This window comes from Vulpes lagopus, chromosome 13 (assembly GCF_018345385.1).
Source record: "Vulpes lagopus strain Blue_001 chromosome 13, ASM1834538v1, whole genome shotgun sequence".
Lineage (NCBI taxonomy): Eukaryota > Metazoa > Chordata > Mammalia > Carnivora > Canidae > Vulpes > Vulpes lagopus.
Window position 1 is genome coordinate 40126446 of NC_054836.1, and position 14633 is coordinate 40141078.

The following is a 14633-nucleotide window of genomic DNA, read 5'->3' on the forward strand; positions in this document are numbered from 1 at the left end:
CATCATCCGGGTAGCTTTCAAGCTTATACCCCGTTTCAGAGAAGTGAAAGAAACATTGCTCTTCAGGGTCTTCAGTTGGGCTGGAGGCGAAGACCTGGAGGGGGACACTCGGAGGAGGGGGCGGCAGATGGACATCTCTATCTCAAGCTCTCCCTTTAGCCTTGGCATTCGCACGCTCTTGGAGGTTATGACAAGAACCAGTGTCACCACACTCCTGCCTCTCCGTCCCCTCCCCTCTCCCCCCTCCCCTCCAAACCCGCGGCTGGGGCAGCCCTCTCTCCCGCGGTGTGCGCATTTTAACGAGGCCCGCGGTGAGGAAATCCGTTCCCGGCAAGGCCGGGCTGGGCTCGTGGCCCAGTTATAGCAGCGTTCGGAGGCCAGGCCCTTTGCTCAGCAGACACCAGGGCCTCCTTCTTCCCTGGCCATAGGGATGTGCTCTTAGTCAACTGGAAACCGCTGGCCCACGGCGCTAGCCCCCGTGTGGGCCTCAGACGTATCTCAGGAAATGCGACCTTTTCCGGCCCGGATCCAGTGGAGCCCAGGAGGTCGCTGACTTACCCCAGGCCTTCGGCTCACAGCTATCCAGGATGCCCCAGGCCTGCCCGCCGCACCAGCTCCAGCCCCTACAGAGGCCTTGACGGGCCGCTGAACGCCGGGATCCCAGGAAGCAGTCCGCTCAGGCCTCTGCCTACAACGGGGAAAGACCTTTGCATCCCGGGTGCTTTGCCAGGCACTTGGCCTTGTTCCTGCCATTGTGAACCTAGTCCGAGAAGGAAGCCGAGCCTGAGAAGACTCAGAGAGTACACGGGGAGAGCTGGCGGAAGAACCCTGACGGTGGCTTCTGAGATGCTAGCAGTTGCGGTCTCTGCCTGCTGTGGCTGCTCGGCGCGCAGCCCCGGCGGCCGCACCACTGCTTGCACTGCGCTCCAGCCACTTCCACCCAACCGGCCTGTGCCTCACGGTGACTGGCTCCGCGGACCCGCCTCTGGGGTAGAGAGGAGGGGGATAGAGAAAGACACAGAGAGAGAGACAGACAGAAGGAGAGAGGGAGAGAAAAGAAAGGGGAGAGAGGGGAGAGAGTCTGAGAACCAGTTCTCTCCAATCCAACAAGATCTTGAGGCTGCACTAGCAGCCGGAGCAGAATCAAGTCTGTGTGGAGAGATCAGGGACTGTCCTTCACTCCCCACCTCCTTCCCACCAACAAGACCAAGGCAAATTCTAACCTGGTGAAGCCCAGAGGCCAAGAAAGTTGAATAGGGAAAAGCTTCAGAACAGGGACACCTAGGATCCATCTCCGGATGGGCTTGGTCCATATCCAGCTCTCCAGGAAGATGGAAGGTATTGGGACTGTTGCACTTAGCAGTGCTACTGGGAAATGCCACAAAGCTGAGGACTGCCTGAGAAGGGGGTTTACCCCCATAGCACTGTCCATGCCAATCAAGAAAGCTCTGCAGAGAGTGATGAAGTAGGTCCCAAGAAGGAGAGAGGGGTTCCTTGAGAAGAATGGGTCCTGGCTGGCTGGTTGGGCCAGGGTCTGGTTCCTCTCCACACTAAAGGCAGAAAGCAACTTCCCAAGGCTGTAGGTTGGGAAGGGAAGGGCCAGTGGCCATAGGAGAGAATGCTTGGGATGGTAGAAGCTAAGAAAATAAAGTGAAAGTCAATGATCGAAACCCATCTTTCTTTTTGAAAGTTAAGGACCCTTTGGAAAAGCTAAGGCCAAACTCTGATTCTTATCCTGTGAAAAATAGACATCTGGCATCCCCACAATTTGACCCATCATTTTCAAAGAGTCCCCAGACTCTTCACATCCTTCTCCTTGGGCCCTCCAGAATGTTCCAGGACTCTCCGGAATTCAGCAGCCCTGCCAGTTTGACTGGTAAGACAAGCCGGGTGCCCGGCAGTAAGCAGCTCAGGCTCCGTCTGGTCAGGGCCCTGTAGAGTGACCAAATGGGCTCCTAGGCTGGATGGGATCCAGGAGCAGGCAGGTGCCAACCAAGGTTACATTGTAAGGCAGTTTGGTACTGCATCTGTTTTAAGAACTTAAAGGACTTAGGGGAGGTGGAAGGCCCGCTGCAGCCTCGCAGACCATGGCATTGGCACTTGGGTCTTCACTGACCTATGGGAAAGTGGAATGTTTTTTTCCAGCCTCTTTTCTCCCCTTGTAATAAACCAAATGGGATGTTGAGTTTATGCTGTTTCTTGCTTTTTTTTTTTTTTTTTAATGACGATGATGAGTGTGTAAGCCCGTGTGAGAGTTCCTCTCTGGCCGTGGACCGCCGCCCCACCCCCAGCGGGGCTTGCCGAGCAGCAAGCACCGGACAGCCTGCCTACGCGCCCCGGACGCGGACTGGCCTGCTGCCGCCGGTTCGGTGGAGAAGGTATCTACGCAGCGCAAGCTCAAGTTAGATGCTGCTGCCCTTTCAACTGGTCTCGGAGCTCCCAGCATCCGCGACCGCCCCCAACGCTCCGCACTCCCCAGACTGTAACGCCGAGGTGTTAACTTCCTCAATAGAATATTCCGTTTATCGATCGCCAGCGCTTTGCCGAGGTTCCCCATCCCGAGAGATTAAGAACAGCGATCCAGTTGCAGCACGGGGTCGGCCCCAGGATACTTTCCTTTAGCCCATTTGCCCTCTTTCCCTCTCTTCCTTTCGGTCTCCCTCCCAGCTGCTGAATTTCTCTCTCACCCTCAGGGTGCCTTTGACCTAAAAGTCTCGGTGTCTGCTTCCTTCAACCAGGCCTGTGTAGCGGTTCTGTGGCAGCCCCCAAGGCCCATGTTTTATTTAGGAGTAAACACCGTCCATTTCTACCTGGGTAATAACACTCCTCCTCCCCGTGGCTCTGGAGCCGAAGGAAAGGCCAGGCCAGCGGAGTAAGCTCTTTGGCTAGGATCACGATGCATTTCACCGGAGAGTGGAAGCCTCCTTCTGAGTAGGCCCTCGCAAAGGATGAGAAATAACAAACTGTTACTACCCCAAACCCCCACCTCTTTTTTTCAAAATACTAGGTACTGAGATTGAGATAGCCAAGAAACAATTTGTATCTAAAAGTCTTTCTCAGTGCTTTCCAGGCTCAGAATTATCTGGCCGGTTGTGGAGTTGGGCTGCAGCCCCAGAGAGGAAAAATAAAAGCTACTTTCACACATCCATGTTAACAAAAATTCTGGACTTCTCTGATTCTCTCATTTACTGTATGGTTAGACGTTTTTCTTTTTTGTAATCCATGATATTCTTTTCTTGTTCATCTTTAAAAATGTCATCATTTCCAGGGAAATGTGATGTGTCTGTTTTGAATTAATCAGGTGCAATCTATCCCTAAACAACCCACTTTAAATTTTTCTCTAAATCCAACCACTAAACTGGCCCTTCTCTCCTGATGGGGGAGTGTTGGGGCCTTTTCACACACTCCCTAAATTACAATATCCTTAATTTTGTCCATAATAAAAGGCCTCTGGCCTTGAAAGCAGAGGTGGTTCTGGGATTTTAGGGACAGCTTGGGCTGCAGAGAGCACAGTGTGGGTGCCCACTTGGTGTGGTTCCTGTGGTTGCCGTATTTTGGCAGAATTTGGGAGCCCATGCTCAACAAAGACTAGTGACTTTTGATAGGCAAGATTTATGCACACATACAGCACCTATTTTCTCTGAGATGCCCCCCACTCACTCATGCACTATATATTTGTGAAATTAGCGATTTCAAGAAACTAATAAAAACATATCAGAATAAAAACTTAAATATAAGAAAAGAGGAAAATTGAATCTAGCCTCTGAAATGTAAAGTGAAATGAATACTTAAAACTTGTTTTGTGACAATCCTGTCGGTGAGATTGTGGTCAGAGTTTATCCTCAATGCCAGCTTTTGAAAATGTATAGGTTGACACCAATATAGTTTTTGCATATTTGCAAAATATTCAAAAGACCTCGTATTTACATCTAAGAAATCACTGCAAAACCCCAGCCAGGTTTCTAGCAGTACATTCCAAATAAGCAAATGCAGACTTCTCTGGAAGCCTCAAAAATCATTTGTGACTTTTTTGAATTGGCCTCTTTCAGAACAAAGGTTTTCCCCGGGCCGCTGGGCAGAGACCTAGAGACCCCACCTAGTAGGAAACCAGAGACCTCCCGGATATCTGCCCCAGGGAATAAGCAGGCCCCAGCGGCCACGGTTGCTGACCACCTCATTGTTTAGAGTAGAAACTTTGTTTTCCCCAGTCCCGCCATCTCTCTCACTCTGTTTCTCTCTCTCTCTCTCACCCCCCCTCTCTTTTTGTTGCCAACACAACCCCCATTCCAGTACAGCCAGAACCCTTTCGCTTGGATGCCCCCCCTCATCCCTGGCTCATCCCATCCTGAAAATTTCTACAAAATTGAAAGATCACCTTGGGTGAATTGCTGGCGCAAGGAGCTAACATCATCAACTTTTCCACTTAGGCCTCCCCCTGCTTTCCAACCTTAGGGAGCGATGGAAGGAAGGGGGGTGGCTTGAGCGCCTATAGCGTCACCCGGAGGGGACGGACACAGCCACTTTTCCCAGTCCTGCTCTGACATCGGCCACCTCCCCACTCCCGCCTCAGTCGGATTGGAATTGCTAAACCTGTGGCCTCTTACCTTGACACATTTCCGAAATCGCTGCCAAGGGACAGCAGGCTTCTCCGGGGCGCGACGCCTGCGAGGCCTAGAGAAGGCGCGTTGCTTAAAATTACAACACCAATTACTTCTCGAAGGTGAGGCCCCCCCTTATTTTGATACTAAGGGGAGCGGGACAAGTGAAATAATGTAACGTGCTGCTCTTAGGATCAGAAGCGAACAAAGGCCAAGAATCGCGCTGGGGTTCCCGGCTCCCCGGCGGCTTTGACATTGATCGAACGTGCGCCATCTCGTGGCGGCTGAGCGACTAGGCCCGGCCCGAACTTCAGCCCGAAGCCGGGAGAGGGAAGCAGGCTCTAGGCATAGACAGAGGGAAAGAATGTGCCCAGCCCGCTGCTAAAGAGATCTCATTTTTACATCTAAGAAATTGCTGCAAAACCCCAGCCGGGTTTATAGCGGCGCATTCCAAATATGCAAATTGGCCAGCCCCGGACGGGTTTACGACCACATTGTCACAGCCATCGGAGGATGGGCTTTTATAGGGCTCAGAAATCAAACCCGCGCCCGCTCGCCGCCCGCCGGCGAACAGTCCTCCTGGCTAGACTCTCTCTAGCAACTTGCAAGACTTTGGTTAATCTTTAACCGTCCCAAAGGAAGTCTTTCCTTAAACCCTGGGCTTCCCTGCCCACCACTCCCTGCTCCCCAGGAGAGTCGTTGTTCACCTCTGTGTGTCTGTTCATCAACCTAGACATTCATCTAGGGGGTCTGTCCCATTCCCCCTTTGAGCTAGATTTCCCCAGTCTCGCCAGTTAGACAAACACACAAACAAATAAACAAAGCAGGGTCTGGGGTCTGGGGCCTCTCTCCAAATTCAATCTTCTCTGCAGCTCTGGCCCTGCCTGGGTGGCTAGGGAGAGGGTGGGGGTAGAGGTGGGGGGTGGGCAACAAAAGGCTCTGGCCTCTCCGCCCTGCCCCTCAAGGTTATGGGTGATGTCCAAATTTAAGGCAGAAGTTCAAAGGCAGGAAACAAAGAGTAAACCAGCATCTTTCTTTCCCCAAAGGGAAAAGACAGCCTCAGCTGGGAGCTTGGGACAAAGTGTCCCTAGAGGCTCCTGGGAGTCTGTTCTTTGTACCCAGACGGGTCTCTGTCTTTCTAAGGGGATTCCTAGGGCACCCTAGAGTGGTTCCTCTTCAGGCCTCATAATCCTGAGGAGAGCAAGCCCAGCCTGGGATCAAACTCAATGACTACCGCAAGCCCTAGGGCTTTCTCCCAGGCCTCTCTCCAGTCTGAAAGGATGAAACCCCCAATTCCAGGTCCTGAGATACCCCATTCATGGGACCCCCCACTTCTCCTCCAAAGGACCTGGCTAGTCACCGTGGCTTCCCAAGCTTGGCTTCTAGTGGAGTTAAATCCCAAGTTACCTCCCCACCCCCTCAGGGGCCTGGTAACTTGCCCCTTGGGGGGGGGGGTGGTGGTGGGGGGGGCAGACATTTGGCAGTAAAAGGCAAACAGGAAGAGGAATGTCACACCAGAACCCAATACTCAAGTTTCCAGTCTTTATTTTCCTTGTGCCTGTCGCCTGTATACATGCTGCGACATATGTGGTGGGTGAGAACGGAGGACAGGCCAACACTCCCGCTACAAACAGAGCCACCAGACACTTCTTAAAACAGGGAGGCAGCGGAGATGCGATGGGAAGGTGCCTGGCTTTCTCAGCTGAGGTCCCCAGACCCTGGAGGGCCAAACTACTTCAGAGCATCCCCCTAAAGCTTTCGAAACATTGCAAGAAATTAAAAAGATCATTCCTAACACCCTTCCCACCCTTCCAACACCCCAAAGAAACCAACTAATGGCAAAATTTTAAAAAGTATTCAAACAAAATAGGTTATGGTTCTTTTATTTACAAGTCTTTTGAACACCATCCCTGTATGAAGCGTACATTCAAATATTTTAGCAGTGAGTGAGTTTAACCGTGGAACACTGTAAACAGATAGAGCCTTTAAATATTCTCTTCATCATCTTTCCCCCCCCTCTACGTTGCATCTTTTAAAATTCGCTTTGGTTCCTGCAGGGAAATATATATAATATAATATAATATTTATTTTTTAAAATAATTCCAAACGCTCTTGAGCTCTTGGAAGGTTGCCGGAAGCTTCCAAGCTCAGTTCTGGGGCACGAAGGGCAGAGTGCGGCGCCAGAGTGGTGTTTTGGGGACTCAAGCCCCTCATAGCTAGTGACCGCTGGCCAGGCCCACTGCTCCGCTGAGCAAATCCAAGCTTCGGTTAAGTGTGGTGGAGACTTTGCCAGGCTGCCGTACTCCACAGGCATTTCCTGCAGAGATCTTGGGGCCAGCTCGGGATGTCTTCCACCTCGGGGAAGGTCTGCTCTGTGACCAGGCTTTAGGCCTGAGTGGCAGTCCAGGAAGAAGACCCTCATCGGTAGGAAAAACTAGGTGGGCTGCAGGAGGCAACTGCTAGAAGCTCAGGCCTCGGATAGTGCGGTGAGTGGCTAAGAGGGGTGGAGAGCCGCTAATGCCACCTGGACTAGATTTTTTTTCCCCTCAAGGATCAGCAGCCCTCTCCCACCTCACAGCCACTTCTTAGTCCAGCCGTCTTTCACATTAGCTTTGGAAAGCAGCCCCACTCCAGACATCTAGGAATCCTCGCTCTTTCCTCCTGCTCCTGTCCCCAAGCTGAACTGGGTTTAAAGATTGAATAGCTTCTTGATGCAGGGGTCCTGGGGATGAGCAGGCTCCACGTGGAGGGTCCTGGGCCCAGGTCGATCTCCAGGGCGCTTGGCAGGGGGCCCAGTCTTGATGGAGACCACACCCAGCCCAAAGCTCCACAGTCTCCAAGAATGAACCACCAGGGGTCCCAAACCATTCATTCTAGTTGATGCACAACTCTCCAAATCCAATTTTTGTTAGGAATCTTAACCACAGATGCCCAAGAGAATCCCGGGCCGCCTTCTCAGAGGCTGTCTCCGTGTAGCCTCCCCTCCTTTGCACACCTCTTTTCTTCAAAAGTCACCACGTGCCTTGACCTTGTCAAGGGCAAAATCTGCATATAATCTCACGTGTATGAAGCCCCCCACCCAATTCCAGCTGGCTGGAGCCTTAGAGGAGCGGGTTGGCTGAGTAGTACTGTAAACGGTCTCTGTTAATTTTTTTTTCCTTCATTCTCCTGTTCTGAAACCAGATTTTGACTTGACGGTCGGTGAGGTTGAGCATGCGAGACAGCTGCAGGCGCTTCTCTTTGTTGATGTACACACTGAAGAAGAACTCCCGCTCCAGCTCCCGGATCTGGTACTTGGTGTAGGGGCAACGCTTTTTTCTGGTGCGTTGGCCACCTGTGGAGGGAGAAAGATGCAGGGAATGAGCCAGGTGTGGGGGCTGCAATCCATCCCAGAGCCCCGAGTGGAGGTAAAGGGCTGGCCCATGGGACTGGAGGCCCTGTCCAAGCCCCATCAAGGTCTCCTCAGTCCCCTGCCTTCAGGCTCCTACTGCCAGCTGGGGACAAGCTGCAGGCGGAGACTCAGCCCCAGATAAAAGCCAGCTCCCCAGATAGGCCCCCAGGGAAGCTGCTCACGCTGCCCCCAGAGCAGAAAAGAGGGCTCCTTACAGCAACAGGCGAGTTTGTGCCGCAGAAGCGGCTTTCAAAGCCGCAGAGAGGGGGTCGACCGCTGCCTGCGGGCCCCTCCAGACTAAACAAACAGTGGTGTGCGGACATTTCACCTTCCAGCACCTGGGCGGGGGGGTTCCTGAGGCAGTAAAGTCGACCCCAACCCCAGTCCTGCCCAAGCTGCTGCCGGGACTCGGGCCTCGTGAGCATCTGAGGCAGCTGCCCGGCCTTTGTCAGCCTGAGTCCTGGCCACCAGCTCCTGCCTCCTGGACCAGCCTCCCGGCTTCCCCGAGGTGAGGAGGTGGCAGCGGAAGCCCCCAGCCACCGACCTTGCCTGAGCCCCACCAGGGCCACGGGGCCATCCTGGTCCCCAGCAGGGCAGGGGTGCTGTTTTAGACAGCGTGGAGGGAAGGGGGGCTTCCTAAAGCGGCCCGCAGGCTCGACTTGCTCCCCTTTTCAATAAAACCTCACAGGAGGGAGAGAGAGAGAAAAAAGCACCCGCTTTTGACAGATTGAATAACAATTGTGAGTAACTTGTAGTCGGACAGAGGCGGCACGTAATTGCCCCCGCGCCCGAGGAACAGGGCTTCCTTTGGATAAAAAGGCCAACTTTGGCTTAATTTGTTTCTTTTAATATATTGCTCTAGCTAAGCGGGCTATTTTATCTGTTAAACACGCTCCTAGCGCCATCGTTAAACAGCGATGCCTTTGAATCCCGGCCGGGACTGGAGTCCCGGCGCAACACATGGCTTTTATAAAAATCTCCGGATTACCTCGCTATCAAAGGCTCCCGGAGCCCTTGCAGGGGGAATTTACAGGCGCCCACCTCCGGCTCCCCAGCCCGAGCTGGCCCCGAGCGGGGTCGAGCTGCTGGGCTTGGGGCTGAGAAGGGGGGGAAAAAGGGTAAAAGGGAGTTGTGTGTGTGGTTTTTTTTTTTTTTTTTTTTGGTTTTTTTTGGGTTTTTTTTTTTTTTTTTTTTTTTTTTTTTTTTGCAGGCATGCCTTGGCCGGTGGGTATTTCACGGCCAATTTCAGCACTCGCCACGTGATCCCGCCTTTTATAACAAAGTTTTGTTGGGGGAAACCTAAAGGCCCTTCATAAACCTTATATGCTTATAAAACAGCATATAAAAATTTAACAGCGGTGCTGCGCTACATTTCCAACTCCCCTTTCATAAAGCGCAGGGCGCGCTGCCTTTATACGTACTGGAGCCGCCGGCCTTGTCCTCAGTGTGGCCGGAAGACGACTCGGGGCTGCTGCTGCTCTCGGGGCGCCGCCGCCGCTCCTTCTCCTCCGCCGCCGCCGCCGCCGCCTCCCGGCAGCCGCCGCCGCCGCCGCCGCCGCCGCCGTCCGAACTTGAAGTTGCCGGCGTGCCCGTGCCCGTGGCCGCTGCCGCCGCCGCCGCCGCCGCCGCCGCCGCCGCCGCCGCGGAGGTCGCTGCGGCCGCCGGGGGCCCCTTGTCCGCGCTCTTGTCCCCGGGGTAGTCGGAGGAGGCGAGGTTTTCCGGGGTGCCGTAGGCCGTCTCGAAAAACTGGTCGAAAGCCTGCGGCAGGACGCCGTTCCTGCCCACGGTGCTATAGAAATTGGACGAGACGGCGGGGGTGGGGTGGTGGTAGACGTTGGCCGAGCTCTTGGCCAGCACGTCGCCAGGCACGCCGGCCGCGCTGGGCGCCTGCAGGCAGTCTCTGTGCACCAGCTCCTCCGCGGAGTAGCAGTGAGCCAGATTGCCGCGGGGGTGCCATTTAGTGGCGGGCTCAATGGCGTACTCCCTGAAGGTCACTTCGCGCACGGGTTGGACCTGGGGCAGGTTGGAAGAGTAGGAGTATGTCATTGGGCGCGAAGACGGGGTCTGGGGCAGAAAAGAAGGGAGGCTGGAGAAATCTGGACCCGAGACGTAGTAAGTACAACTTGGCAAATACATGTTAGAAGAGCAGGGACCACGCTCATCAAAATCCATCATTGGGCTACCTTGGGCTCTCCGCAGTAGCCGAGCTTAACATGATTCTCCACTGCAGCTGCCTCTTTGAAGCGGATCCGTGAAGTAGAAATTTGGAGACGTAAGCTGACGTGGAAATCTATCCCCATCCTTAGCAGGGAGGTGCTGGTCATGTGACCTGATGTTGAAATTGACAAGCTGCGAGCTGGTCCCGGCCTTTTTTTTTTTTTTTTATTCCCTTCCCCTTTCCTTCCCCCCCCTCCCTCCTTCCCTCCCTCCCCCTCCCTCCTTCCCTCCCCGGCTTCCTTTCTTTGTAGCCACCTCAGGGGAAGCAACAGATCGTCACTCGGTGTTCTCACCGAAAGCACGTAATCGCCGGTGTAACTCATGTTGGCTGGGGGGCCTCCCGGCGCGCGGCGAGGCTGGGGTGCGCCCCATGCCGCTCGCCTGTGCTCAGCTGCACGGTCCTGGCCCTCAAGTGCGCCGAGGGCGGTGAGAGAGCTCAACTCCTGCCACCCATCACTCCCCGGGTGAGGGATGCCCCGGGCTGAGGGTGGCCGGGTGGGAGCTCGTCGCTGCGTGGCCGGTGCGCGGTCCTGGAATCTGTTCTCCTGGAGGCTCGCGCTCGCACCTCCTTCTCTACCCCCCCCCCCCCCAACAAGCTTGCTCTGGGAACCACCTCTGTCTCCGACTCCGGCCGGCAGGACCCCCTTCGGGGCCAGGGTTCACAGCCGTGGATGTGCCTGCCTCGTGGCTTGCCTGATTTGCACGGTGACTTGATTACACGCTCGCATTCATGGTCACTTCCGAAGCGCTTTAGTGCCTTCCGTCCCTAAACCGCCAACAACCACGGCGGCTTCCCCCGCGGTTTGTCAGGCATCTGCAGGTCCCGGAAGGGGCTTCGTCTTACCCGGGATCCACCTCCACTTCATCCTCCCTGCCGGCCTCCTCACTCCACCCCCGTGCCCTTGAAGAAACCCCTTCCTCCTCGCTGCCTGCCGGGGTTCGGAGTCACTCCGCCGCGCAGCCAGAGGCGTGGGGGCTGCGCCGCTGTGCACGAGTCCGCCCGCCCGCCGGGTCTTCTGGAGCTGAGGACTCGGGAAACCATGCAGTTGAGGCGAGCCTTGGGCTGCTTAGAGGCGCTGACATCCGAGGAGCCTTTTCCTGGGTATGCTGCACCTTTCCCGGGCCCACCAGGCTGCCAGCCGAGCTGCAGAGCTGCAGGAGAGGGGAGGCAGTGAGGAGGAGGTGGCTAGGGCCGGAGAGCTGTGGCTAAGGGGCAACACGGCTCCTCTTCTTCCTTGCAAAGCGTTGAGAGCCAGGGATGTGCAGGGAGAAACTCAGAAGGCTCAGCGCCTTTTCTACTACTCATCCCACGGAAGGGACACCAGGCTAAAGAAAAGAGCCGTGCTTCCCAAACTCCCCGCTCGGTGGGTGACAAGAACGCCTTGAAAAGGCTAGGTTTGAGCCAAAGATAGAGACAGGGGCCATAGCTGCTACTAGGAGTCTAGCTTTCTTGGGAAAAGGAAAGAAAAAAAATGAGGTGGGTGAAAAACGCTTGCCATCCTGCAGTATTGAATGATCAACGTTTGGGAGAAGTGAAAGAAGAGGGTACAGAGCAGCCAGGCAGGACTGGGGGGGGGGGGTAGGGAGGGGCCCAGAGGCCTCCCGCACCTATCTTCTTGGAAGAAGCTGGATGTCGCTGAAGGAAAGTCGAAAAATGAAAAAGGATAACCTTTTCCCTTTCCCCATCCAGGAAATAGCCCAAGGTATTTATATATCGTGGGGAGATTTAGAGTATAAACTCTAAGATCTTTGGTATTTAAGTGTCAACATCGATTTATTTATTTATTGCTGAGCTGACTGTAACTGACTCAATAACAAATCTAATCATGTATTGCACTGGAAAAGAACTATTCTCATTATGTATTTTCTGCAAATGATGGCCCACCATTGCATTTGAATACCCGTTGTAAATATCAATAATATCAAGTAATTACTCTGCAGTGGAGTAAACTAATTTATTAGCAGTAATGTTTATGTGGCTCCTACCCCCTTCCTTTACAAGCATTGCTTATCACAAATCAAACTGCTCGGACACATTGGTTTAATGAACTCTTTATTCAGGATTTGCTGCAAGAACTTTCATACCCCTTGAATCCCTGAGAGTTGAACTTGAAATTATTTGTGCATCTTCAGCTTGACATATTTGTCCACTGTGGCTTCTGCAGAGGGCAGCAGCGGTGTGAATAAGAAGGTCTGGTGGGAAGGAAGGTTATTTGGGGAAGGGCAGCCTGAGACCTCCTAAAGCTGGGAATCACAGTTACGGGATTGCCCTGCAGCGAAAAAACTTCGATTTCCAGCAGTGACAAACCAGGCAAAATATTTTTTTTCTCCACAGCATATCTTTCTTGGAGACAGAATATAAAAGGGAGGAGGAGAGAGGTTTGTGAACAGTAGTATCTGAGCTGTCCCCCAGCTTGATTTTGGCTCTCCCAAACTATCTTCCAGCAGCCCACCCAGTCCCCGCCACCCCGACCCTCAAACAAAAGGAATGCTTGAGGGGTTTCAGTGACTTTGCCATAACAAAGGCGCCACCATTTCGGGGCTTGCCCCGCCCCTGGGTGAAGGCAAACAAATTCTTGCACTTGTATTAGGGCTTTTAAGACTATAATTGAACCCGGGGGCGTCTAGAAGAACCGAAAAACAGTTCTAGACAGACCTGGGGTTTTATAGCAGTTTTGGCAGTCAACTTCAGCTTGTGCCTGAGCAGACCGGCTGCGGTGGCCCACCAGCGGGGGACGCCAGGCCGCCTCCCCCAGCGGCACGCAGCCCCTCTCCTAATTAGATGGCTTTTCCCCTAGGTGCCAGGGAGAGGGGGTCCCCGCTGAAAGGTCAGTATGGGATATATGCTGTTCTGCGTGATCGATGCCTCCCATGTCCTTGAGAGCCGGGAGGGTGCCAGCAGGTCTGGATCCCATGGGTGTCTGCAGGAGACAAAGGCAAATTTCCGAGGAGAGGCTGGGGTGGAGGAAGGCTCCCCCAAAGCAGTCGGCAGGGCAGTTCAGAAGGCTGTACCAGTGCGGGGTGCCAAGAGGGACATGCAGGCTGGAAGAGGGTGTGTGTGGGGGTGCTGTAGTGAAGATGGATGAAGGGAAAGGCTTTTGATGCCAGGAGAACAGAAAACGCCTGGTGTGGTGAATGCTTTTACTTCCCCAGCAGAGACAGGAGGGGGTGCTCAGGTCCCCAAGGCTAAGTACCGTTCCCAGCTTTGCCCGCTCCTGCCCCTCTTGCTTGGAATGTACTGGCAGAGTGAATGTTCTGGGTGGCGGTGGCGGTGGCGGTGGCGGTGGCGGCGGGGGGTGGAGGGTGGGGGGTGGGTAGTTGGGGATGGTCTCAGATCTAAGGATCAGACCAAATCTGGGAAGGTGGAGAGGCAGAGCTGCAGCGCCTCGGTTTTGACTTTGCTCTAAGGCCAACGGACTCCTCCGCTTTGCAGGAGGCCCAACCGCCGAACTGAGCTCACCCGGCTCAGGGGAAGACCTGACCGGTGCTAAGGCCACCCTGCAAAGCCAAGTCCGGGTCTCATTTCTTGAAGAGATCAAGCGGCAAGGCTCTGACATTGGCCCTGGCGACTGGTTGCCCATGAACTGTTCTTTCTCAGGAGCTCCGCAGCGAGGGGGCCATCTCCAGAAAACAGTCTTCAGCATGTATTTCCCTTTATCCTCCACCTAGAGCCCCACGGCAGCTAATGCAAAAGGCCAAAAATGTTTTGGAGGAAGAAAAACAAAGGCAGGAAGTGGCGGCGGCCTGACGGTGCGTGTGTGTCTGCGGAGAAGGGAGGGAGCCTTTTCAATCTCTTCTTGTTGTTTTTCCAAACTTCAAGGTCTAAGCAGCCCTCGCAGGGCCGGGCCCTGTCGCTCCCCAAGCAGCGTTTGGAGATGGCCACCCGGAGAGGAGAAGGCTGGCGCCCGCGCCTGCCTTGTCAAGCGGAAACGGCTAACGAGGCGATTTGCTCAGCAAAGCAGACCAAGCCTTTGCAAGGCTCCATTTGATTTGGCCCTAAATTGGGGGTGGGGGGGTGGATGAGGGGTTCGGCAGCACCTCCCGGATCCTCCTTGCTCGGGCTGAGTGCGCTCTGGTGGGGATGACTCCTGCGTCCTGCTCTCCACCCACCTTCCTGGGCAAGATACTGGAATAAATTGTGTCCAGGTGCCTCTGCCCAGCACTGCCGCCTCCACTTCTTTTTGTAGCAGAAGGGTGCCTGCTGGCAGTGCCCAGGCAGGGTAGCCTTGGTGCAGTGTGGACCAGGGCAATTCGAGGCTCTTTCACCGGGGGTTGTCATCCTGGGGGCGTTTCCAGCGCAATCATTTGAGGGGCATGAGCTGAAAGGACTGTCACTTGATAGGCAGCTTAACACCTGCTCACTCCGAGGGAGAACAGAGCAGTGGGCAGGGAGCAACTCCAGACTCTGGGGTTCCCAACCCCAGTGG

The 14633-nt window shown here is 54.5% G+C and overlaps 1 protein-coding gene across 1 annotated transcript; it reads right to left on the reverse strand.

Moving 5' to 3' along the window:
• Positions 1-6155: 6155 nt before the first annotated feature.
• Positions 6156-10238, reverse strand: HOXA11 (homeobox A11). The gene is made up of 2 exons (XM_041727945.1): positions 9411-10238; positions 6156-7932 (listed from the first exon to the last, which is right to left on the reverse strand). Exons 1-2 carry the CDS (start codon positions 10162-10164, stop codon positions 7700-7702), a joined length of 987 nt encoding a protein of 328 aa, XP_041583879.1. The 5' UTR covers positions 10165-10238; the 3' UTR covers positions 6156-7699.
• Between the last annotated feature and the right edge of the window lie 4395 nt (positions 10239-14633).